Below are 27,193 nucleotides of genomic sequence, written 5' to 3' on the forward strand. Positions count from 1 at the left end.
GATGTGTGGAGTTTCAGGAACCTTTTATAACTTCAACAGTAGTGAATATTCCATAGGTACTTATTACCTTCTAGATACTGTATATGTAGCAACTCATTTAATCTCCGTATCAGTGCTATGGGGTAGGTATTATGATGGTGCCTCTTTTGTGCATTAGGAAACAGGTTTGAGTAACTTGATCAAGGTTTCCTGTAAGTAGTGGTATCCAGATTGGAACCAGGCAGTCTTGAGGCCAGACCCCCCTACCCCGCCCACCCTTTATCTCTAGATAACACTGTACCATATTATCTGGTGTCAGAGTCCAATAAAGAGAAGGATCACTTCCTCTACTGAGGCACAGGGAAGGAGAGGAGGATGTATAAGGGAAAAGGTTCATTTGGAAGCAAAGAAACAAAGCTGATGGCCTCTGTGTGGCAGGAAATAAAGTCATCTGCTAAGAATGAGGAAGGGGGAGTGCAAGGAAGGAAGAGAGCATCAACCAGGAGCCAAAACAGCCCTGAGGACCCAGTGCAGCTTCAGGGGGTAAGAACAAGATATGCTGTTGGCAAACAAGAAGCCTAGACACCCCTGAAATCTAGCTCCCAGTGGGAGCTCTACCATGTCCGGTCATGACGCAGCTGGGCAGACTTATGAGCCCCCTGTCCTCTTACAGAGCTGTGGTTTTCCATGTGTATTCCCAGCAGGGACACAGACTGTACAACCAATAGGATAATTACCTTTAAAGAGAGGGCAAGGCGGTCCCGGGTGTAATTCTCTTCTGTTTTTGCCTTTTCAATTTCCTGCTCAAGTTCCAAACGCTGCTTGCCCACCTGTTGTAGGATCTGTTCTCTCTCCTTTCGAAGCTCATTCTTTAAGGCTGCTATTCGTTCCTTGTACTCTTCATCCAGTTTCCTGTGAGGAGGAAAGACTGACAAGCTGCCATCAAATCCCTCAGAGGTCCCTACGTGGATCCACCAAAAATGGAAACACAGAGTCACAGAGATGGGAAGCTCCTTGAGAAAGTGTCTAGTGAATCCTGCTTTCCTTGAGGCTTGGCCACACCTAAGTCACTCCGGCCAGGTGTGGCCAAGCGGGCAGGCAGGCTGAGCCCCACTGCCCTGGGCCAGGGTGGTGGGAAAGGAGGGTCCTGGCCCAGCCAGTCGTACCTGAGGTTGTACTCATTCCGCCGCTCTATGGCTGCGTGGTGATCGTCCACCTCTGAGGCCATTAGAGACTTGAGCTTCTCAGCTTTTTCCAGATCTGACCGTAGCTTCTCTTTTTCTCTGACCACTTGATCAACTTGCTCCCTAGAATCAGAAAGAAGCCAAGTATGAGGGAAACTGTTTCTAAGCAACAAATAGACCCCAAAAAGCTCTCATGTGGCTTGCTTCAATACAAAACCAAAACCAAGACAACCAAAACCCTTCAAAAGCACACAGACAGTCCACAGCCCTCTTCAAAAGACTACATGCAAATCTAAGCTCTACCTCATTTTCACAGAAGTGAGATGATAGGCGATTAGCCACATCTGTGTACAGGATGGAAGAATGTATGCCACAGGCATCTGAATGACTTGCTCAACAAGTAGGAAAGGGAATAGAGCAGGTGAACCTTCTGCTTAACTCACAGCAAATGCCGGATCTCAGCCTTAAAGCTGGCCAGAGCCGCCTGGTGAATGCTGTTCTTGGTAACCAAAAGTTCATTTTCAAGAGCCAGCGTCAGTTCTGTCAAATTAACATTTCCATCAAGGCTGAAATCCAAGGCCTAGAAATCAGAACAAGTTCAAGACAATCACAAGTTCTATCCTGTGAAAGCAGAAAATGTGAAGGTTATACAAACTCACAGAACTGAATTTACAGTCTACAGGTTGGAAGCTTACATTTCTTTAGGGATTGCTTAGGAACAATATTCAATCCACAGCATAACTAAGCTCTCTCTAAGAAAAACATAATGTGATTATTTGCATGTTTTAAAAAAATGCTATCTGGCACTGTAAATAAACACAACAGTAAAACTCTAATCTTTACCAACCAGAGATCAGCTAAGAAATTTCTTATCAATAATTTAGGGGTTAAAAACATGGAAAGAAGTTATCAATAATCCTGGCTGAAGTGGGTAGGAAAAGTTACCTCTTACGTCTGAGATCTTGTGAACAGAAGAATCATTAAGGAGAAATCGAATCAAATCACAGTTTCAAAAAAATGGAATTTTTCAACCCTGCCCCAATTCGTCATTTTTCTCTCATTTTAGCTGCCACACCTTCAGGATCTCTTGGCTGTTCTCAATGCCCTCTTCATGCCAGGTGTCAAGTATTCTCTCCACTGATGCATAGCCCATCCCATCGTCCAGGCAGGAGAAGACCCGAAAGCCAATGGTACTTGTCATTGCAGACGGCGTTGTGGTCCGTCGTCCACTCTCATCGAAAGACTGGAAGAAGAAAGAGACTTGAGCAAGCTCAGGCATTGCAACATGGTGTTGGTCAAGACCAAAACTGGTCAGTCCTGACCACAAGAAGCAGAAGGCATGTCTCTCTAATTTATACTGATAGGATAAAAAGTCACGCAGCCCCTTTGATCTCCCTTTCCTAAGTCAGCCTAGAATGCAAAGCTTATCAACAGTTGACCTGGCCAGGAGTTCCTTCATACAGATGAAGTGTGTCTCTACTTAACACCAGGTTTCTTCTGACCTACAGCTAACAGAAGGGGCATAATTAGTGGTCTTCCTACTGTAATTTATGGTCATTTCTCAAACCCAACTTTTCCTTCCCCAGTGGTTCAGTCTTTCTTTACTACTCTTCTTTTGCCTCTCTTTCTCCTCAGTATTTTTCTTCAGACAGCAAATTAATTCATTAGAAATTATTCAAATGGATTTTAACTTCTACTCACAAAGAAACCACTTCCTACTTATTTCTTACCTGCATGGAGAGGTGCCTTTTCAATTGTCTGTATGGGGTAGATGCTGATGGGGTAAGGGATTTTCCATTTTTGAACAAGCCGTAGAAAAAATCTTCTACACTCATCGTACCACCAGGATCAAGATTATGGAAGACTTCTTCAAGCATCTAGAAAAGGGTAACCACATATTTTAACTATTTCACTCAAAAAAACCCCACAAGGCCCAAAGTACACTTCCAGCCAACAGAAATTGGCACCACCCTTGACCCCAGGACTCCAGAAATACAACATGTCCCTTTATTCTCACTTGACTGAGTCTTTTTTCCTTTCTAGTAATATGTCCTTCCCCCTCACATAAACTAAATAAAATTCATTTTCAACATCTTCATAATTTTATGCAATTTAGCATTTAACTGTTTTCTCTTTTGCTCATACTGTTAGAATGGGTAATCTTTAATGTTACTACACGTTATTCTGGCAAATTAAAGAATTACTTAAAAACATAAAGATATAGCTTCCTAGTGTCGTAACAACAGAAAATAGTGAGACATTCATTAAGCCGTTATATTATGGTGACTCCACATGATATTTTGCTTATATTGAATTTTGGAAATTGGTACGTCAGCACGGCAGAATTGGGTCTGGGACAGATGGCAATGATCTAATAGTTTGGGTCTGAAACCCATGACTTGGGATTTAGAACATTACTTAAAACAGCACTGCGTGTTTGGGGTCTTTATTTCTTTTAATGCTTTAGCACAGGAGAAACGAGGACTGGATAGGAAGGATTTCATGTGTATGCAATAGAAGGGTTCCTCCAAGAGATGTAAAGAGAAGCGAATTTTGCCTGACTACTTTGCACCCTGTGACAGTAATCAAGTAGTCCTCATCACATACAGTCCCTTCTAGAGGCTTGCCTAGGAGATGGTTTGTTCCCTAGCTCAACAGAGGAATGGAAAAAGGAATAAGCAGCATGAATCATGGATACCGCAAAACAGGGAGGGAAGGCAAAGACCTCCACCCTCACAGTCAGCTTCCTCTTTATTTGGGGGGCTAAAATTTTTCTCTAGGACATGCCCCCAGTGTACAAAACAGAAATCACCTGAGGATCCTGTTAAAATGCAGACTCTGATATAGTTAAATCTGGGGGTAGGGCCTAAGATTCTGCATTTCTAACAAGGTGATGCCCAGTTTGCTGAGTAGCAAGGAACAGAACAGGCAACAAACTTACTCTTGTTGCATTTGAGCCTACACCTGGTTCCATTCTAACAAAGGCCTCTTTGTAACAAATCCTTAATTTTTCAATATTCATTTCTTAAGTCTGGACTATTGCTAGGACTCCTGTCATCTCATAATTGTTGATTTTTATCCTTCATCTAAGTGCCTGAGGCATTTCTTTTATCCAATGCTTTTTTCTCCAGTTCATACCCAATAGGAAACATCTGTCTCTATTCTTGTTTTTATACCACTTCCTCTGGAGAGGACTCTGAAACAAGAAAATCATTCTAAAGAGTGGAAATCTTTGGAAGAAGCAACAGTTCCTAATAGAGAAGCATATGATGAAACAGATGGAAAGGTATTTGGGGCAAAATTCTGAGGTTGCCAAGCTCCCTTAGCTTCTCCGTCTTGTTCTCATCAACCAAAAGAACACTTTCTTAGAGGACTAGGTTTTCAGGACTGTCAAACCAGAAGTCACAGTAAAATCCAAGTGTGCTGACTGAAGTGAATCAGCATATTCTGGCTCTAACCTTAGCTCCACATGGGTTGGCCCTGTGACCTTGGCCAAATCAACGCGCAGCTTCCTGAGTGCCTAAACACCCATCACCTACCTGATCCATTTGAAGTGGTGGATTAAGTAAATCCTACCAGTTATTGTACTGGGGGAGTGGACAAGTAGTGAATACAGGGATGTGGATTCAGAAGAGGGTGGATGGGCAGGGCTGGGCAACTAGGGCACCCCCTGCAGTCTGTGCAGGAGCTGAATCTAGAACCCTGAGGACATTCTTACTCCCCATCACCGGCCAGGTCTTTGGATGGTTGACTTCCCAATGTGAAAGTTGGGAAATAATGCACTAGAATAGGGATCACAAATGCCCTGAGGGGCCAGGAAGGTGATGTAAATAAATGAGGCAGGATGGTCTTGAGACATAGGAAGTAGTGCCTTTTAAACCAGCGAACGGAACACGAGTGCATGCCCTGTCCAAAGGGGCTAGCTGCTTCTCACTGCCAGCAAAATGGAGCCAAATCTTCTGATTTTTAGAAAAATCTCCTGATTTAAAAAAGTACAGCAAAAAGTTCAACTTTTAAACATTGGGTAGGCGACGTAGCCCTTGGGTCATATTTGGCAGCTAGGGTGACAGTTTGCCATCCCTGCCCTACAGTCATCCTTGCTTCTGGAAAGCAGGGCACTAGTTTTAGCCTTAAGACAGTGAACCTAGTTTCCCTTCATGATGATGGCAACAGGCAGCAGTGATCTCTTTCTTTATCTATAAAATGAGGGGTGACTAAATCTAAAATTGCTTTCAGTTGTAAAATTCTAGGATTCCAAGTTGTATGCTGATGAGATCATCTTGAACTTTCAGCTCCGCTGTGGTCTAGAGCTAGTAATACAAAGTACTATAGTGTTTCATGATTTTGGTGGGGAGGAAAAACACTAAAAGCTACATTCAATTAGCAATCCTTTACTCATCCTCACATCAGAAGAAAATAAATGTGCTGCTTCATTTCCTGGGTTCTGGAATCTCCACCACAGAAGAAAATGCAACTCCCCACAAATGGCTAAGTTTATTCCAAGATTTGTTCTTAGATAAATAATCCAAGTTTGTGAAATATTTCTTGGCAGAACAACCCAAGGTTCTGCATACTGCGCTGGTTTGTAATTTAGGAGGATGAATTTAATTTTATGACTCAACAGCCATCACTGAAAAATAAATGACGACTGAGCCATTAAAATGTAGTCAGAGGGTGTGCAATGGTCACATACACAAGGGAGAAGGGGGGGAAAGAACTTTTCTGCAGGCTACACTACTTGGAAGCTTTTGATAATAAACCTCTTTCTGGTTTAGGAAAATAATACCACTTATCCTCTGAGCAAGCAGATAACATGGTTTCAAATATCACTATAATAAAAGTTTCCCAAAGCTACAACTGTAGCCCTAACCTCTAAGTCCCTCCAGTCCTTATTTTCAGCTCTTTGAAAGACATATCTTGGAATTAATTACATTCTTATGTTTCATGGCTGTTCACGCACCCAGTCCTGCCACCCCTCTTAATTTTTTAGAAAACGTAAAGTTCAGAATTTTACCGAGCAAGAGTCTTTCGGGGGCTCCTTCAGGACTCTTCTGTTGTACATTTTCAAAACCACCAACCTACCCTTTTCCCTTTCCTCATGACCAGATTATTGTGATGGCTCCTGGCTGGTCTCCTAATCTAAGGCTCTCTTTACACCACTATACCCCATAAAAGAAGTTCAGACCACCCTCAGCAAGTAAGTTTTTCCTATGTATTATTACTTAATCTGCTTAAGAACCCAGGGGTGATATTGAGATCTCCTCTCCAAAAAACTAAACTTATCAGCCTGGCCTTCAAAATATGCCCCCAACTCAAATCTCCTGAGCTCCCCTCTTCGTCCTTCCTCTACCCCTTTCCCACATTTTGCTCTACAAATGCCACATCTACAAATAGATTGACATCATGCCACACTGAACTGGTGTCTGATAGTAATGTGGGGTAATGTGCTTAGCACAGTGAGGGGCACACAGTACGGGTTCAGTAAGTGTCAGCTATTGTCAGTTTTTCTTTTCCACAATACAACATGAGGTCCTCAGAGACAGGATCTTCATGGCTGACTTCCCAGGAAAAAAAGAGAATGGAGTCTCTGTAACATGCTGCAGGAAACCAAAATATGGCTATTCCTAGCCTGTGGCCAGTTTAGCTTTTATCATGATTACTATTCCTGAATAAAAATCTGATGCAAGGCTTACCTCTCCATCAACATTCTGCAAACCATACTGCTCACAGATGGAGATGAGCTTCTTTCGGTTTAGGTGACCATCACGGGTGATCCCCAAATCTTCACAAACCTCCTGCAGTTTCTCTTCTATCCAGTCTCGGGGAGGGGAAGGCCCACTTTGTGAGGCATTCAAATCATCTGGGTTCCAAAATCTTAACTGGCCTAAAATACAAGCATACAGTGTGCTGTCCCTAAAGGAACTGAGAGCCTATTCTCAAAGAAAAATGTGCTTTTTGAAAATATATGCTATAAGAAAGAGACTACAGATGTTGATTTGATGTTGAGTTGATTTGATCCTGAAGTTCAGATGAAGTGGAACCATTGGTTCTTAGGCTGCAACTAGGGCCAACAGACACTTTTTTGTTCATTGGCAGTCATACTATGTAAGAAATACCATCTCCTGTGCAATAATGCCAAGGTTCTAGGCTTATTTTATTCCAAAGGAAAATATGCACAGGCTTAGGCTTTGGTGTGATCGGAAGAGAAGGCTGGTTGAGAGCCATTCTAAGGAGCTTTATATGCCCTACCTCAGCTATAGCTACCAGACTTTATTATCTCCACTTTCTTTCTAGTCTAAGCTCTGCTTTTACTGAGAAGGAAATAATTTCATGATAAATATCATAAGATGATTATAAAAGGCAAGATTAGCCTGTTTCCAAATCTTTACACATAACGAATATTCTGATCTATAAGCAATCCAACTTGAAAGAATAAATGTTTGCCAGGGCAAGTTATTAATTATTGGTATATTAAGGATAAGTTCTATTTGAAGACTTAAGGATCAAACTACTTATTTAAAAATAAAAATTTATTTATCCTCTATTAAAAGTTCTCACTTCTAGTTAAAATTTACTTCCATATTAGAGATTCTGTAAAGTCATTACTTAAACATGAGCTAATTACTGACAAGACTGTGTGTGCCTGGAAGAACCTTAGAGAGTTGAGAAGAGCATTTAGTGCTACCACTATTTATCAAAGACATTAAGCCCATCACCGCTGTGTCTTTACAGGTTGGAGACCTAGAGAACATGTAATTACACTTAAGTACAGTTAATCCAGGGTAGGCTGTGAAGTGGGCTGAGGTTCCGTCAGCTGAACCACAGTGCCATCTGCTGGCCAGAAGATCAATGTGTTTTGATCCATCTTAAATACATCTGAAACTTGTCAAGGGATACATTTTTTTAAAATATAAATTTATTTATTTATTTTGGCTGTGTTGGGTCTTCGTTGCTGCGCGCGGGCTTTCTCTAGTTGCGGCGAGCGGGGTCTACTCTTGGTTGTGGTGCGCAGGTTTCTCACTGCAGTGGCTTCTCTTGTTGCGGAGCACGGGCTCTAGAGCGCAGGCTCAGTAGTCGTGGCGCACGGGCTTAGTTGCTCCGTGGCATGTGGGATCTTCCCAGACCAGGGCTCGAACCCGTGTCCCCTGCACTGGCAGGTGGATTCTTAACCACTGCGCCACCAGGGAAGCCCTGTCAAGGGATACATTTTAATAGGTAACTATTTAGTTTTGGATTGTTCATAGATTAATGTGAAAGTCTATGTAAGAGAGTAATTAACCCATAAGTGAAATTCTACATCTTAGTTGTCACATCTTGCATGATGCTAAATGCAAGGATTTAAAACTATGAGCTAGCAACTGGGAATGAATTTTTTGTTGCTGTGTTGTTCTTCAGGTTATTTCTTAGTTGGCCTTCAGCAGGCAAGGCTGTTAGTAAGAAGGCAAGGGATGCAGGAAGGGGGTGTGGAGAGTGCCCTGTGAATGGCAGCCCCTCCTTCCCAGGCAGGCCCCACGCACACTCAATTCCTACCTTCTGCTTCATACTCCTCGCTGCGCTGCGTCTTCCAGTTCTAGAGGAAGCAAGAGAAGATTAGTGTGTTTTAGAACTAATTCTGTTCTTCCAAGACCCGATCACTCTCTGGCTCTGAAATCATCATCTGAGTGAGTCACATGATTCGGGCCCCTTCAGTGCATTCATCCAGGTCGGCTCTCCTCAGTCAACAAGCCAATTAACAGGAGACTCCTAAGAAACACGCCACAGCCTTCTGCAGCATCGCACCAAGGATTTGCCTCTCACACTTGTGAGGTGACATCACTTACTCAACAGCAAAACCTATCACAACCAATAAAATCAGGTTGAAGCAAATATTCAGAATCCATCAACTAACAGAAGTTTGTACGCATGCATTTATGAATTTGTTCTTCAATAAATGTTTAATGGGTGTGAGGTATTATGCTACATCTTTGGAATAAAACTATGAACAGGACAAGCATATTTCTTATCTCAAGAAGTTTATATGCTGACAAAGACATGCAGACAAGAAAACAGAGAGTACAATACTGTAGTGTAGTAAGTGCTGTCATGGGGGAGTTCAAGAAGGGTGTGTCCTTCAGCCTTGTGAGTTCAGGGTAGACTTCCTGCAAGAAGCAAGGTCTAACTGAGACCTGAGAGATAAGCTGGAGACAGCCAGGTGGAAAGAAAGGAGCAGTTACTATTTGCCGACGTGTGGAGACCAGGATGAGTGAGACTGGTGTGTTTCTAGCACAGTGAGGAGACAGAGATGCAACCCAAAGCAGGTAGGCTAGAAAGCTCAAGTTAAATAAAATGTACGTTAGCAGTAAATTACTACATTAAAAGCAGTGAAATTGATCTGAACTAGATCATTTTGTCCCCTTATCGTGCTGTGTTACTACTGGGTCTTTTCCAAGACACAGCGTACACAGTTGTAGTTTGTGTACTGCACAAAAGCACCCAGCCCAGGGCACAGGTCAGAACCAAAATCCAGCCCATGCTCCACAGGCAAGCATGCACAGATCTGCTTCCAACCATTGGCAACGAGTAGGTCCACAGTGGTCTCCGGCCTCATCAGTAAGCTTCCTAATCACTCCTGTTGGTAGGTTCTACAATCATCTCAGGCAGGAAACTCTGTTGAGAAGAGGTGTCTCCCCCGTTTAAAACCTGCTGCTGTCTCAGCAAAGATCCAACTTTATGAATGAAGCTGCCTTTGAGAACAAATAACCAGCCTCCTCTCCATGGTGGCTGGACTGTACAAGGTGAACTGATTTCTTAGATCCTGTAATGAACTGAACAGGAAAATAAGCCTAATTAACTCCCATCTCCAGAGCCTAGATTCCTCATGGCAGACAGTGTGCAACCTAAAATTCTTAGGTTAAATATTTCAGTAGCTTGTTCAAGTTGATATGAGTTGAAGTTCTTTCAGGCAACCTAGGCACATCTATTTTGTTGCTCTCCTCTTAACTGAAGGACAACTATCTACCAGGATTTCACAGTTCCGTATTTCACTCAGAAAGATACTGAAGATAGCACCAATTCAAAGAGTTCGCCAAAATCTGCCACACTGAGCTGAAACCCCAAACTGACAGCACTGAGATAAATTATTCTTGCCACAGAGAGACATTAAAAAGGCTATAATTCAAAATATATAATCCTACGACAACTCATTCAGAGTACAACTGAAAGTCACTAATATACATGGTATATCTATGGAAGGTGATTTGGGGCACAGTGTGATTTTTTTACTTGTTTGTGATTACAATTTTATCAGGCTACATTTCCACATAAAGAAATATCTCAACCCTGATGGATGGATATGAGGTGTGAGGGTGGGGAGGGAGCAATGGAGGAAACAGCACTCTAGATTTTCTTACTATTGTTTCTGGGCAGAATTCAATTGTTTTTACTTTTTTTATTTTTATTTTTTAACATCTTTATTGGAGTATAATTGCTTTACAATGGTGTTAGTTTCTGCTGTATAACAAAGTGAATCAGCTCTACGTATACATATATCCCCATATATCTTCCCACTTCCGTCTCCCTCCCATCCTCCCTGTCCCACCCCTCTAGGTGGTCACAAAGCACAGAGCTGATCTCCCTGTGCTATGCAGCTGCTTCCCACTGGCTATCTGTTTTACGTTTGGAAGTGTATATATATCACTGCTACTCTCTCACTTCGTCCCAGCTTACCCTTCCCCCTCCCCGTGTCCTCAACTCCATTCTCTACATCTGCGTCTTTATTCCTGTCCTGCCCCTAGGTGCTTCAGAACCATTTATTTTTTAGATTCCATATATACGTGTTAGCATACAGTATTTGTTTTTCTCTTTCTGACTCACTTCACTCTGTATGAAAAACTCTAGGTCCTTCCACCTCACTACAAATAACTCAATTTCATTTCTTTTTATGGCTGAGTAATATTCCATCGTATATATGTGCCACATCTTCTTTATCCATTCATCTGTCGATGGACACTTAGGTTGCTTCCATATCCTGGCTATTGTAAATAGAGCTGCAATGAACATTGTGGTACATGACTTTTTTGAATTATGGTTTTCTCAGGGTATATGCCCAGTAGTGGGATTGCTGGGTCATATGGTAGTTCTATTTTTAGTTTCTTAAGGAACCTCCATACTGTTCTCCATAGTGGCTGTACCAATTTACATTCCCACCAACAGTGCAAGAGGGTTCCCTTTTCTCCACACCCTCTCCAGCATCTACTGTTTGTAGATTTTTTGATGATGGCCATTATGAACGGTGTGAGGTGATATCTCATTGTAGTTTTGATTTGCATTTCTCTAATGATTACTGACATTGAGCATCCTTTCATGTCTTTGTTGGCAATCTGTACATCTTCTTTAGAGAAATATCTGTTTAGGGCTTCTGCCTATTTTCGGATTAGGCTGTTTGTTTTTTTGATACTGAGCTGCATGAGCCGCTTGTATATTTTGGAGATTAATCCTTTGTCAGTTGCTTCACTTGCAAATATTTTCTCCCATTCTGAGGACTGTCTTTTCGTCTTGGTTATGGTTTCCTTTGCTGTGCAAAAGCTTTTAAGTTTCATTAGGTCCCATTTGTTTATTTTTGGTTTTATCTCCATTTCTCTAGGAGGATCTTGCTGTGATTTATATCAAAGAATGTTCTACCTATGTTTTTATTTAAGAGTATGATAGTGTTTGGCCTTACATTTAGGTCTTTAAGCCATTTTGAGTTTACTTTTTGTGTAGAGTGTTAGGGAGTGTTCTAATTTCATTCTTTTACATGTAGCTGTCCAGTTTTCCCAGCACCACTTATTGAAGAGGCTGTCTTTTCTCCATTGTATATTCTTGCCTCCTTTATCAAAGATAAGGCGACCATACGTGTGTGGGTTTATCTCTGGGATTTCTATCCTGTTCCACTGATCTATATTTCTGTGGGTTTTTTGCCAGTACCATACTGTCTTGATTATTGTAGCTTTGTAGTATAGTCTGAAGTCAGGGAGCCTGACTTCTCCAGCTCTGTTTTTCTTTTTTAAGATTGCTTTGGCTAGGGCTTCCCTGGTGGCATAGTGGTTGAGAGTCCGCCTGCCAATGCAGGGGACACGGGTTCGTGCCCCGGTCCGGGAAGATCCCACATGCCGCAGAGCGGCTGGGTCCGTGAGCCATGGCCACTGAGCCTGCGCATCTGGAACCTGTGCTCCACAACGGGAGAAGCCAGAGTAGTGAGAGGCCCGTGTACCGCAAAAAAAAAAAAAAAAAAGATTGCTTTGGCTATTCAGGGTCTTTTGTGTTTCCATACAAATTGTGCAATTTTTTGTTCTAGTTCTGTGAAAAATGCCATTGGTAGTTTGATAGGGATTGCACTGAACCTGTAGATTACTTTGGGTAGTAGAGTCATTTTCACAATGTTGATTCTTCCAATCCAAGAACATGGTATATCTCTTCAACTGTTTGTATCATCTTTAATTTCTTTCATCAGTGTCTTATAGTTTTGTGCATACAGGTCTTTTATCTCCTTAGGTAGGTTTATTCCTAGGTATTTTATTCTGTTTGTTGCAATGGTAAATGGGAGTGTTTCCTTAATTTCTCTTTCAGATTTTTCATCACTAGTGTATAGGAATGCCAGAGATTTCTGTGCATTAATTTTGTGTCCTGCAACTCTACCAGACTCATTGATTAGCTCTAGTAGTTTTCTGGTAGCACCTTTAGGATTCTGTATGTATAGTATCATGTCACCTGCAAACAGTGACAGCTTTACTTCTTCTTTCCCAATTTGGATTCCTTTTATTTCCTTTTCTTCTCTGATTGCTGTGGCTAAAACTTCCAAAACTATGTTGAATAATAGTGCTGAGAGTGGGCAACCTTGTCTTGTTCCTGATCTTAGAGGAAATGGTTTCAGTTTTTCACCATTGAGGACGATGCTGGCTGTGGGTTTGTCATACATGGCCTTTATTATGCTGAGGTAAGTTCCCTCTATGCCTACTTTCTGGAGGGTTTTTAATCATAAATGGGTGTTGGATTTTGACAAAAGCTTTTTCTGCATCTATTGAGATGATCATATGGTTTTTATTCTTCAATTTGTTAATATGGTGTATCACATTGATCGATTTGCATATATTGAAGAATCCTTGCATTCCTGGGATAAACCCCACTTGATCATAGTGTATGATCCTTTTAATGTGCTGTTGGATTCTGTTTGCTAGTATTTTGTTGAGGATTTTTGCATCTATGTTCATCAGTGATATTAGCCTGTAGTTTTCTCTCTCTGTGACATCCTTGTCTGGTTTTGGTATCAGGGTGATGGTGGCCTCGTAGAATGAGTTTGGGAGCGTTCCTCCCTCTGCTATATTTTGGAAGAGTTTGAGAAGGACAGGTTTTAGCTCTTCTCTAAATGTTTGACAGAATTCGCCTGTGAAGCCATCTGGTCCTGGGCTTTTGTTTGTTGGAAGATTTTTTATCACAGTTTCAATCTCAGCACTTGTGATTGGTCTGTTTATATTTTCTATTTCTTCCTGGTTCAGTCTCGGAAGCTTGTGCTTTTCTAAGAATTTGTCCATTTCTTCCAGGTTGTCCATTTTATTGGCATACAGTTGCTTGTAGTAATCTCTCATGATCCTTTGTATTTCTGCAGTGTCAGGTGTTACTTCTACTTTTTCATTTCTAATTCTATTGGTTTGAGTCTTCACCCTTTTTTTCTTTATGAGTCTGGCTAATGGTTTATCAATTTTGTTTCTCTCTTAAAGAACTAGCTTTTAGTTTTATTGATCTTTGCTATTGTTCTTTCGTTTCTTTTTCATTTATTTCTGATCTGATCATTATGATTTCTTTCCTTCTGCTAACTCTGGGTTTTCTTTTGTTCTTCTTTCTCTAATTGCTTTAGGTTTAAAGTTAGGTTGTTTATTTGAGACGTTTCTTGTTTCTTGAGGTAGGATTGTATTGCTAAAAACTTCCCTCTTAGAACTGTTTTTGCTGCATCCCATAGGTTTTGGATCGTCGTGTCTCCATTGTCATTTGTTTCTAGGCATTTTGTGATTTCCTCTTTGATTTCTTCAGTGATCACTTGGTTATTAAGTAGTGTATTGTTTAGCCTCCATGTGTTTGTATTTTTTACAGTTTTTTTCCCGTAATTGATATCTAGTCTCATAGCGTTGTGGTTGGAAAAGATACTTCATACGATTTCAATTTTCTTAAATTTACCAAGGCTTGATTTGTGACCAAAGATATGGTCTATCCTGAAGAATGTTCCATGAGCACTTGAGAAGCAAGTGTATTCTGTTGTTTTTGGATGGAATGTCCTAAAAATATCAATTAAGTCCATCTCGTTTAATGTGTCATTTAAAGCTTGTGTTTCCTTATTTATTTTCATTTTGGATGATCTGTCCATTGGTGAAAGTGGGGTGTTAAAGTCCCCTACTATGATTGTGTTACTGTCGATTTCCCCTTTTATGGCTGTTAGCATTTGCCTTATAAATTGCGGTGCTCCTATGTTGGGTACATAAATATTTACAATTGTTATATCTTCTTCTTGCATTGATCCCTTGGTCATTATGTAGTGTCCTTCTTTGTCTCCTGTAATAGTCTTTGTTTTAAAGTCTATTTTGTCTGATATGAGAATTGCTACTCCAGCTTTCTCTTGATTTCCATTTGCATGGGATATCTTTTTCCATCCCCTCACTTTCAGTCTGTATGTGTCCCTAGGTCTGAAGTGGGTTTCTTGTAGACAGCATATATACGGGTCTTTTTTTTGTATCCATTCAGCCAGTCTATGTCTTTTGGCTGGAGCATTTATCCATTTACATTCAAGGTAGTTATTGATATGTATGTTCCTATTACCATTTTCTTAATTGTTTTGGGTTTGTTATTGTAGGTCTTTTCCTTCTCTTGTGTTTCCTGCCTAGAGAAGTTCCTTTAGCATTTGTTCTAAAGCTCGTTTTGTGGTGCTGAGTTCTCTTAGTTTTTGCTTGTCTGTAAACGTTTTAATTTCTCCATCAAATCTGAATGAGATCCTTGCTGGGTAGAGTAATCTTGGTTGTAGATTTTTCCCTTTCATCACTTTAAATATGTCCTGCTACTCCTTTCTGGCTTGCAGAGTTTCTACTGAAAGATCAGCTGTTAACCTTATGAGGATTCCCTTGTATGTTATTTGTTGCTCTTCCTTTGCTGCTTTTAATATTTTTCCTTTGTATTTAATTCTTGATAGTTTGATTAATATGTGTCTTGGCCTGTTTATCCTTGGATTTATCCTGTATGGGAGTCTCTGTGCTTCCTGGACTTGATTGGCTATTTCCTTTCCCATATTAGGGAAGTTTTCAACTATAATCTCTTCAAATATTTTCTCAGTCCCTTTTCTTTTCTCTTCTTCTTCTGGGACCCCTATAATTCGAATGTTGGTGTGTTTAAGGTTGTCCCAGAGGTCTCTGAGACTGTCCTCAATTCTCTTCATTCTTTTTTCTTTATTCTGCTCTGCAGTAGTTATTTCCACTATTTTATCTTCTGGGTCACTTATCCGTTCTTCTGCCACAGTTATTCTGCTATCAATTCCTCCTGGAGAATTTTAAATTTCATTTATTGTGTTGTTCATCGTTGTTTGTTTGCTCTTTAGTTCTTCTAGGTCCTCGTTAAACATTTCTTGTATTTTGTCCATTCTATTTCCAAGATTTTGGATCATCTTTACTATCATTATTCTGAATTCTTTTTCAGGTAGGCTACCTATTTCCTCTTCATTTGTTTGGTCTGGCGGGTTCTTACCCTGCTCCTTCATCTGGTGTGTATTTCTCTGTCTTCTCATTTTGCTTAACTTCCTATGTTTGGGGTGTGCTTTTCACAGGCTGCAGGTTCGTAGCTCCTGTTGTTTTTGGTGTCTGCCCCCAGTGGGTAAGGTTGGTTCAGTGGGTTGTGTAGGTTTTCTTGGTGAGGGTACTGATGCCTGTGTTCTGGTGGATGAGACTGGATCTTGTATTTCTGGTGGGCAGGACCACCGCCAGTGGTGTGTTTTGGTGTGTCTGTGAACTTATTATGATTTTAGGGAGCCTCTCTGCTAATGGGTGGGGTTGTGTTCCTGTCTTGCCATTGTTTGACATAGGGTGTCCAGCACTGTAGCTTCCTGGTTGTTGTGTGGAGCTGGGTCTTAGCATTGAGATGGAGATCTCTGGGGGAGCTTTTGCTGTTTGATATTACGTGGGGCCGGGAGGTCTCTGGTAGACCAGTGTCCTGAACTCAGCTCTCCCACTTCAGAGGCTCAGGCCTGACACCCAGCCAGAGCACCAAGACCCTGTCAGCCACTTGGCCAGGTACGTGGGGAGTTTCCTGCCTTTGGGGAAGTCTGAGGTCTTCTGCCAGCATTCAGTAGGTGTTTTGTAGGAGTTGCTCCATGTGTAGATGCATTTTTGATGTATTTGTGGGAAGGAAGGTGATCTCCACGTCTTACTCCTCTACCATCTTGAAGGTCCCCTCCTGTTTTTATTTTTAAAGTTTTAAGTCAATAAAGCCCCACGAATAAAAGCATCCTGCCTGTCTGTCCCTCCACATTTACTTCCTCACCCAATAGAGCAAATGATTGAAATGCTTGTACTACTTTGGCACCCAAAATGGTGAAAATTCAGTATTCAGTATATAAGTTGGAAACACCCTAAAATGAAATCTATTCAATCCACCTAACACAAATAAAATAGTGGTGTTGGGAAAGTTGGACAGCTACATGTAAATCAATGAAATTAGAAAACACACTCAAACCATCCAAAAAAATAAACTGAAAATGGCTTAAAGAGTTAAACATAAAACATGACACCATAAAACTCCTAGAAGAGAGCATAGGCAAAACATTCTCTGACATAAATTGTACCAATGTTTTCTTAGGTCAGTCTCCCAGGGCAATAGAAATGAAAACAAAAATAAACAAATGGGACCTAATCAAACATACAGGCTTTTGCACAGCAAAGGAAACCATAAAAACAACAACAACAACAACGAAAACAAAAATGAAAAGACAACCTATGGAATGAGAGAAAATATTTGCAAGTGATGCAACAGACAAGGGCTTAATCTCCAAGATATACAAACAGCTCATACAACTCAACAACAGAAAAACAACCCAATTGAAAAATGGGCTGAAGACCTTAATAGACATTTCTCCAAAGAAGACATGCAGATGGCCAGTAGACACATGAAAAGATGCACACCATCACTAATTATTAGAGAAATGGAAATCAAAAGTACAGTGAGGTATCACCTCACACCAGTCAGAATGGCCATCATTAGAATGTCTACACATAACAAATGCTAGAGAGAGTGTGGAGAAAAGAGAACACTCCTACACTATTGCTGGGAATGTAAGCTGGTGCAGCCACTATGGAAAACAGTGTGGAGGTTCCTCAGAAAACTAAAAATAGAATTACTCTATGATCCAGCAATCCCACTCCTGGGCATATACCCAGACAAAACTATAATTCAAAAAGGTACATGAACCCTTATGTTCATAGCAGCACTATTCACAATAGCCAAAACATGAAAACAACCAAAATGTCCATTGACAGATGAATGGATAAAGAAGATGTGGTACATATATACAATGGAATACTACTCAGCCATAAAAAAGGGGGAGGGAAGGACTGGGAGTTTGGGATTAGCAGATGTAAACTATTATATATAGGATGGATAAACAACAAGGTCCTACTGTATAACACAGGGAACTATATTTAATATCCTGTGATAAACCATAATGGAAAAGAATATTAAAAAAAATGTATGTGTACAACTGAGTCACTTTGCTGTACAGCAGAGACTGGCACAGCATTGTAAGTCAACTATACTGCAATTAAAAAAATATTAAAATTTTTAAAAAGCCAAAAAAAATAGGTCTCTATCATCTAAGAACCATCAAAATAAAACCTACCAAATTACTAGTAAGGGATGATTTTTAACAGCACAAGCTGACATGAGAAATGGCAGGAGAATACGTATCACTGGACAAGCCCCTGCTGGGATACACAGCTGGAAAAATGCAAACACATACCTTCAAAAAATCCTTGGTAAGAAAGCAACAAGGTATGTATCTTGCTACCGAAAAGTTTATTTCTTACATTTTTTTTTTCTTTTTTTTTTTTACCGTCCAGCCACGAGGCTCCCTTCCCCCCTCCCCAGACCAAATAGGGCAGCTATTTCCAACCTCCCACACTGGGTTAATTGCTCTTTCTTGGCTTTGCCAAAGCACCCTCCACGGCCCCCAGCCAGTCAGCTTCGTCTATTGTAGTGATCTTATTGTCTCTTTTGATTCCCCTGCCCTGCCCAACCCAGATGACAAGCTCTCTGAGGGAAGAGTCTGTGCCTGTCTTCTCTGCTGTATCCTCATGCCCAAGCACATCACCCGGCACCTAGTAGTCCCTCGATAAATATGTGTTGCTTAGTGACTGCAGGAACAGAAATCACATGAAAGGAGGTCTCAGCTCAGAGAGGAAGGGCTGTGACCCTCTAACCATGAAGTGACTTGGCCAAGGCCACTCAGCCAACAAGTGTTCCCATAGCCTGGCCTGTCTAGACTGGGCCCTCTCTGGAGCCCTATTCCTCCTCTGCCCAGAATCGTACAAACAGAATGGGGCAGACAAGAAAGGTAATTGTCGGAGCAGAAGCCAGGAAGACAGAGAGGAGAGGGGATTGGCCAAACAGTACTGGACAGCGTCCCAAAGCTCTTTTCTTGCTGCCTGGTGCTGAGGTCTCCGTCTTCCCAGGGTGCAGCCTATTTCTTACATTTGCTCACTTACTTCTTGATCCATTTGAAACCAGTGAGCAATTAATTAGTTCAAAGGAGCAAGAGGCTCCAATATACAGTTTCCAACATCTCATGAGTCTATGCAACTGGGTGCCTTATCTGATCTACTCTTCCCGGCTGCCCTCTTGCCCTGATTCTCACCTCTAACTAGTAAGAAATCGAGGTTGGAAGCCAGACTGCCTGGCTCTGAATCCTGGCTTACTAACTGGGTTAACCTTGGATAAGTTTCTTAACCTCTTTTGCCTCAGTTTCTCCATCTATAAAATGGGAATAAAGTAGTACATATTTCACAGAGCTGGGTAAAATGCTTAGAATTGTGCCTGGCACCTAATAAGCACTATAAAATTTGATATTATTTTTCTTGGACACATGTTTATGTAGTATATGTTAGGTTTATATTTGCAGGTTTTTTTCATTACCATGTTCAAACTTAAAGCACTAATTTGAGTGACCCTGGGGAGTACCAGTTATTTATATAAATTTGTAAGAAAAGTGCCAAGTATCCAGCAGATATGCAAAGAATACAAACAGACAATTCACATAAGAGGCAACACAATTAAACAGATATGGGGAAAGGTTCATTTCAATAGCAATCAAAGAAGTATAAATTAAAACCAAGGAATCTTTTTGTTCCCATTAAATTAGCAAAGTATTTAAGAATATAACTCCTATTACCAACAAGGTTATGATTTAAAATAGGCCTGTTTATGTTACTGGTAACAATATAAATCGATATTACTCTTTTAGTAAAGAAAATGGCTTTATGTATCAAAAGTCATGAAAATGTTCATGCTCTTTGATCCAGTTTCATATGATTCCTGATGGCAATAAAATCAAAGAAAGAAAAAAAGTATATATGTAAATATGTACATTTAGCACTTTCTGTAAAAGTAAAGTACTGAAAACAATTTAAATATTCAACAATGGGGCATAAAGTATAATGATACATCATAATGTAGTCGATAAAAGTATAATTATAAAACCATGTAGGAGCATGAAAAACATGAAATGTTAAATGGAAGACCACAACAAAAATGTCATCAACACTATGATTACCACTGGAAAAAAAAACATTTATACAATTAGACAAAGACTGGAAGGAAACAGAGACAATAAGTATATATATATATATACTTGGTTGAGGGAATATGGGAAACCATTTTATTTCCCTTACTGTTATAAATGTTGTTTATACCATATAAATAGGTACAACTTCACTATTTCTTTTGCCCACCTGCCCCTGAATTCTCACTAAATGAATTCCCTGTGACCTGGGGGTGGCGAGAAAGAGAAACTTCTGTGGCCTTGGTATGTACCACTCTGCTAGTCAGCCACGTCCTCCTGTACTGTGACCTGTGATGGAGAGACCATGCTTGGTGGGAGGTCCAGGCACTTTCAGGAGGGTGAAAGCTGCTCTGTGCCAATGCCTCCTAAACTTAGCAGAGTGTGGGAAGATCAAGGACACTCGCCTTGAGACCTGCCTTGGGGACTGTGACCACAGCCATCCAAAGAGGCATTCTTCAGACAGCCTAACCCAATGGCGTCAGGTACAGCAGTTTAAGTGATTTCACACGAACTCTTAGGGCAAGTATTGGCAAGGTAAGGGATAACTTATTTTAACATCTCCAAGGGTAATGATTTCCCAAGCATTTCTCCATGGCCCTGTGTAAGAAGCCTAGATCCAGCTAAGATCCCTGCTAGAAGGAGAAGCAAGCTTATGCTAAGAGCTACATTTTCATTCCAAGACCACTTCAACTGGAGATTGAGTTTGCCACCCAGATGTTTTGTTATGCTTCTTCCCTGTCTCCCCCAAGGGCCTATTCCTTTAAGAAGGGGTAAGCACATGGGTGGCTGAATGTTTGTTATTAAATTGCATTTTCAGTGGGGTGGGGGGTGGGTGGGAGCAGATTCAATTCATTCACGGCTCTTTTATTTTCATTCTCACTGCCTGGGGCCAGTAGTTCCAATTAAAAAGCAGGGGGAGAGGGAAGGGAAGGCAGGTTAGAAGGTTGGGGGGGATTTGATCATTCGGCTACTGGAACGCCACCAATAAAAGGAGGCATCACTCTGGAACAAGGTCTTTTAATTGCTGACGGTTTACCCAGCACAGTGAAAGCCTGGCAGATGGCCTCTAGACACAGATCAGCCATGAGTACTGGAAGGGAGGTAATCGCAAACACCTCTGGAAAAGTGGGAGAGGAAGGGGGTGGCAATTGCTGGGATGTGTTCTCCATACTATTCATAAAAAAGGATTTTCAACTTTTTCCTTTGAAATCTTATGTAGCCTCTCACTGGAGAAAGAATGGATATTAATAAATTTTAAAAAAATCATTCAGCAATTCCTGACTCTGGAGGCAAAATGGTAGCCGGGGAGATTGCCAGGGTTAAGTCTGGCCCTGCCACTTTGTGTGACCCCTCGATACCTTACTTCATCTGCGAAGTGGGAGTGACCCACCTGATAGGGACATGGAGGCATATGCCTGGCTCTTAGGAAATGTTAGCTCTTGTTATTATTTCAGCCAGAACAATGAAGTGGTTAAGGGTTTAGACTCCAGAGCCGGACTCTTCACTTACTGGCTGTGCAAGCTTGGGCAAGTTACTTAATCCGTGTGTGCCTCAGTTTCCTCGGGGGTAAGTGAATAATACCTACCTACGAGGGTGTGCTAGTTTTTGGAAAGCACTTGAAACAGTGCCTGCTGCAAATTAAGTGCTGTCTGTTATGTAAATAAATTTTATAATTACTATTCCTACTACCTGGGTGTTCAACACTAGGACAATGGCAGAGGAAAGAAACAGCAGACAGACCAGTGTCAGCTTTAAGAACAAACCCAGAAGAAACTCTGTAGAAACTCCAGCTTTAAGTGTGTTAGTTGTGATGAAGCAATCAACTTTTGATTCAACGTAGGAGCAGGGCCTCCCCGGGGCCCTCCGTGCTGTGGACAGTGTCCCCTGGGTGGCCACATCTGGCAGGGCCCACCATGCCATGTGTGCTGGCCAATAGGCCCCGTGAGAGCAGACAGAGGGGAGACGGTCAGAGGTTGCCCGGTCCTAAAATGGCTGCTGCAGAAAGAAGTGCCCTGCACCGCCAGGTAGGCAGACAAAGGGAGTCCCACACACCCCCGCCGTGGGCTATGCGTTTCAGTCATGCTGGCCACTGTGGTCAGCTCTCGGGCTGTCCTACAGCTGGACGAGGGTGCCCTGCACCTGTGGGCTGCACTGCTTTCAGGAATGCTTTCTTTGGAAGGACACCTGCTTCACTGGACGGCGGAACAGATGGCCCGAGCCTCTTGGATCCCAGGGCTTCCAGCCCCGAGGCCGGGCCAGCATCTGCAGCCTGTGGGTCTGGTGCAGCCCCTGCCCACAGGAGCCCAGCTGCAGACCCACCAGCCATCTGCTCTGACGCAGACCTCTGTGCCCCTCAGAATGTTCGGCTAATTAAAGCGATTACCGGGGGCACACACGGGGCTATTCTTTCCCAGCAGAGGTTGCTGAACTGATCTCAGCAGCCTTAAGCAGATTTTTTTTTTTTTTTTTTTTTGGTAAAAGGAAAAGTCTTGCAAGCCCAGAGAGAAGAGAAAAGAAATTTATTAAAGCAACAAAGCTCCCCCAGCACACTGAGCCATAGTGTCCATTTTACAAGAGCAGCACACTTAAGCACAGGAAGTCTCTGCAGAAAAACAGGATCAGTTTAGGAGATACTTATGATGGAAACCTTAGGACTTTTAAAAACACAGCATCTGTAGCATATTTAACTAACAATCCTAAATACTGACAAAGCCCGTGCTCTGGGCAGGTACTGGAAGCTAAGTGCACCCAGCAAGGCTGGCTACTGTTCCTGCAGGGACACGCTTCTTAGGACTTCATCTCCACCTCTCCCGCATCTGAAGGAAGGCAAAGGGGCGATGAAAGGGGGCCTGACAGCCCCGCTCCCAATCTCTCTATTCTGAACCCAGGGACAAGCTGCTCAGTTGCAGGGCTGTCATGACTAGAATGCAAATCAGTTCCTTTATCTTTAAAAGCAGTTAAAAGCTACAAGTAAGTGTTGCGGATAACAAGAATTAGTGTATGATTTTTAAATGCACACACATTTAGATGAGTCCTGCCAAACAGCCTTCAGTACTGCCAGTGTGAAGGAATGCTGAATCTAAAGGAATCCCAGCCTTAAGCCTCTTCTACCAAGGTTGGGGACTGGTTTTGTTTCACTGGATTTTAAAGTCCTTACAGGAAAGGGATTCTTTCATACATTTGCTTGTGGTATCCTGCTTATCAGAGTTGTTCTCAACAGATAGTGAATACTGCTCTCCTATTTGAAAAAGACTTAATGGTATAGTTGGAAAATGTTACTATTAGCATTAAAATTAACTTGTTAATTTTTGATGTGTTGTCTATTTTATTTTCTAGTTAGAAAATAAATATTAGAAATTGTTGACCTGCAAGGAGGTGAGAATGAGGGCTAGACTCCAAGGAAATTTCCTCTGGGATCAAGTCAGGAGGACTTAGCAGAACAGCAAAGCCTGAAAGTCTGAAAGCTGAATCTGTGTTAGAATGAAAACATCTTATTAGCTTTGAAGGGGCTTCTTTATATCACTTTCAAGTGATGTATAGTTGCATCTTGAATGAGTGTTTCATCTCTGAGAATAGCTGGAGATGATCTAATAATACTCAAGAAATATAAAGGGGAAAAAAAAAAAAAAACCTATCCTGATGATGTCATATTATCTGATGGAAACGAATGGCATCAGTAATGAAATTGCTTACTTTGTCAAAGACTAGAACAAAAAATGTAACAGGCGAGTAACTGGAAAATAGGTGCATTTCAACTACAAAAGCTCTTAGAAAAACTTCTCTCAGTCATTAAGAAGTTTGCTCCAGAATTAAATATTTACTCTATACAATGTAAATGAATAATTTATGAAGTTCAACCACAAAGTTATGCATATATGAAAATGAACAAAAGGGGGACACAAGTCAGTTTTGCACTTCTGGAAGAAGATTGATTTTATGGAGGGTAGTAAAATCAGTTTGGGGGTTCTTTGTGTTTCTGTTTTTGTTTTTAAATAACGACCACTCATCCTCCTACCCTCACAGTCCGACACAAGGGCTTGATTTGCTTGTCCATTCTCCGCTGAATGAAGCAATGGGCTTTAACTTTTCTCTCAGGTCCTCACTTAAACTGCACGGTTTTGGCTTACACTACTATTGTCTACAGTTGAAGAAATCATTGTTTAAAGCCTCTGGCTCTTGATAAGAATCTTACTAGACCCAGTTTATTCCCTGTGGAGGAAAACAGTTAACAAGGTGTCCCCTGTTTTGAACAAGGGCAGAAAGCAAAGTGGCCCTGCCCCAATTGTATTAATTGTCAACCTTTCCTACCATGTCTGAGTAATGCAGAATAAAACCAAGAATTAGTTTTGTTTTTCTCCCCAACTTCCAGCTACCCTTAGAAGAAACCCTTATAAAATTCAAGGTCAGTTCAGTAGCCACTGCATATATGCATATATGGGGGTGAGGTGGGAATATATACTCTTCAGAATCTAAAATTCCAGAATGTGCCCTTTGTTAGTCTGGATTAATTCAGAATAGAATGTCCAACTGAATTGCCTTGAGTGAAAATGATCCCACAAACAAAGAAAAATCACCACTTTCCTTTCAATACCACCCCAGATGAGAGGTCAGACTCCCAAGGGATCCATTTGCCAGGTAAACACAGTAAATTGGAAGGTGAATGCACATTTCAGCCAGACAGTGGAACCCACCTGTCAATTGTGAACTAGCACATTTTGCTTCAGGGTTTCTAAATGAAATTCTGAAATACACATTTTAGTGCTGAAAATTTAGCAAGATTACAGTGGCCTTTCCCTGTGCAAAGGCTTTAGGGCCTTGTAAAGTAAACTTGGTAGGGGAGGCACACTTAATAGTTAGGTTAGATATTTTCTGTTTCATCAGGAAAGAAACTGCCTGAACAAAGCTGGGGGGAGGGGAGGGTGGAGATGATTAAAATGTTTACAATTTATGTTCGGGCTTTAACATGCGGACTGAAACAAAAGTCGAACACAACCTCATAACAAGGTTAAGACTTATATATTCTATTCAGCGGATGAGGCCAAAGTGTGAAGCACTTGCGATCCCACAGTCACAACATGGGTTCTCACCCAAGCCATCACAGTGGTGCACCATGAATGGTCATGGGGGGAGTTCCAAACTGCTGTAACTAAAGAAGCCTGGATCTTCACGTGGAACTTACGTTAAAAATTTAGGTGCTTGAAAGCAATCTCTACAATAGCATCACTCTTACTTGCCTGCATTTCTGTTTTCTTGGATGAGCGGGAAATGGTGGAGTTGCAAGTAGACTACAGAGAATCATGACTACTGAGAATTACCTATAAATTTATTGTACATGGGCTTCCCTGGTGGCACAGTGGTTAAGAATCTGCCTGACAATGCAGGGACATGGGTTCAAGCCCTGGTCCGGGAAGATCCCACATGCCGCGGAGCAACTAAGCCCGTGCGCCACAACTACTGAGCCTGCGCTCTAGAGCTCACGAGCCACAACTACTGAGCCCACGTGCCACAATACTAAAGCCCGGGAGCCTAGAGCCCATGCTCTGCAACAAGAGAAGCCACTGCAATGAGAAGCCCGTGCACCGTAAAGAAGAGTAGCCCCTGCTCGCCACAACTAGAGAAAGCCCGCGCACAGCAACGAAGGCCCAACACAGCCAATAAATGAATGAATGAATGAATGAATAAATAAATAAGTAAATATTTGTTGTACATGTGGGAGAAGGCCTTCCAAACAACGATGCATAAAGAACATTGTGAACCACTAGTCCAGGAGCCTAGGAATGAAATGTCCACTCTTAGCAATTCCCCAACTCTTGAACAACCCCAGAGGGAAGCAGGGAAGGGATTACTCTTTTATCCCTTCAGATGACTATCTGCTCACATATCCCTACAGGATGAGTTCCTAGAAGGAAGCGAGCCACCATGAGGACAGCTTTTATAGGTGGCTTGTGACACCATTCCATTGCACTGTACCCCTCCCAAGTCCTCAGATAAATGAGATAATTACTTGATTCATCTTAGGGCTGAAATCAGTCTCCTGTTGGGTAGCAACAGCCAGACTTCTCCTCCACAGAACTTCTGACAACAGATTCAGGTCCTCTGGTCTTCAGGAAAAATGAGGCCTGTCTGAGGACAGGAGAAACTGCAGTCTCAGGGCAAGCTAGGAACCCCTAAGCCAGGACCCAGGAGTCAAAAGAAACCCACAGTCAAACCAAGAAGGCTTGTCTCCAGCTCCCCATCTCACTACTCCTCATGAAATATTCATGTCACGGGAGACCCAGCCCCCTCCCACCTTCAATACTGCCCAGCAGCACTGAGATGAGGTATGAGTCCCTGATAACAAACACACCCAAGGAAAAAATTCTTAACACCCACGGGCAGGAGACAAATGGGCCTGAAGCAACCAAAAGGGAGAAAAAAAGCCAGAAGTACAATAAAGAACTCCTGACAGGTTCTGAACTCCTTGTAAGTTAAGAATAAACAAATCCCACAGTTCATTGAGAATCTTGCTCTCCTCATCTTCCCGACCTGAGGGCCACTCTAGAAAAGGGAAGATGACCTGGCACTCCACTGAGCCCTAGACAGCTTCTGTAGAAGGGAGGAGGGTTTCTAGAGCAAGGCCATGCTGCCCAGAGCTTGAACTGTGTTGGCCAACTGAGTGGCCCTCAACTGCTGAGGCTATTGCAGAAACCAGCCAGGAAACAGGAGCGCTATCTTGACACAACAGGATGCAACAAGACGGATGCTGAAGAAATTATGCCACAGCCCATGAGGGCAGCGCACGTGACCCATGGCCATGGTTACTGCATGAAGCTGGGGCTGGCCCTTCTTACGGCCAAGAGGAACATCAAAAACATCACACATGATTCTATTAACCTTGTAAAGTGATGAATCAACTTGAAAACTGACAGGCTCCATTCAGCTAGCAAAACACTTCATTTTTAGGCAAGAAAGCAGCTGGATGAACTTTGGTTTGAGTCCACTTTCAGCAATTAAAAAAAGGGGGAGGTAAAAACGTGTTATCTGATTCTACTATAGGCTTTCTGGTTGGGATATAACAGACTCTCAAAGTCAAGTCAGAGTCCTTGGGGAGAGCAGACACAGAGACAAATGACTCTCCACAGCACTCTATTTGCTCTCTATTGATGGTGGGTCGTTACATTAAAGCTTCTATCTATAGTGTCAAAAGGTCACACCTAAGAGGTTTCTGGAA

The 27,193-nt window shown here is 41.8% G+C and overlaps 1 protein-coding gene across 14 annotated transcripts in view; it reads right to left on the minus strand.

The window, feature by feature from the left end:
• NIN (ninein) overlaps positions 1-27,193 on the minus strand; it is a 106,979-nt gene that overhangs the window by 45,733 nt on the left and 34,053 nt on the right. For all 14 annotated transcript variants that reach the window (XR_014015474.1, XM_081229957.1, XM_081229958.1 and 11 more), the window contains 7 exons: positions 8,694-8,733; positions 6,857-7,047; positions 2,894-3,040; positions 2,239-2,406; positions 1,607-1,743; positions 1,146-1,286; positions 717-891 (listed from right to left, as the gene is read on the minus strand). Coding sequence is in view for 13 of the 14 variants with exons in the window: in XM_081229957.1 (XP_081086083.1) it covers positions 717-891; positions 1,146-1,286; positions 1,607-1,743; positions 2,239-2,406; positions 2,894-3,040; positions 6,857-7,047; positions 8,694-8,733 (999 nt within the window). In the remaining variant the exon portion in view is untranslated. The remainder of the gene's footprint in view (positions 1-716; positions 892-1,145; positions 1,287-1,606; positions 1,744-2,238; positions 2,407-2,893; positions 3,041-6,856; positions 7,048-8,693; positions 8,734-27,193) is intronic.

This window comes from Mesoplodon bidens (genome assembly GCF_964165515.1).
Source record: "Mesoplodon bidens genome assembly, chromosome: 3".
Taxonomy (NCBI): domain Eukaryota; kingdom Metazoa; phylum Chordata; class Mammalia; order Artiodactyla; family Ziphiidae; genus Mesoplodon; species Mesoplodon bidens.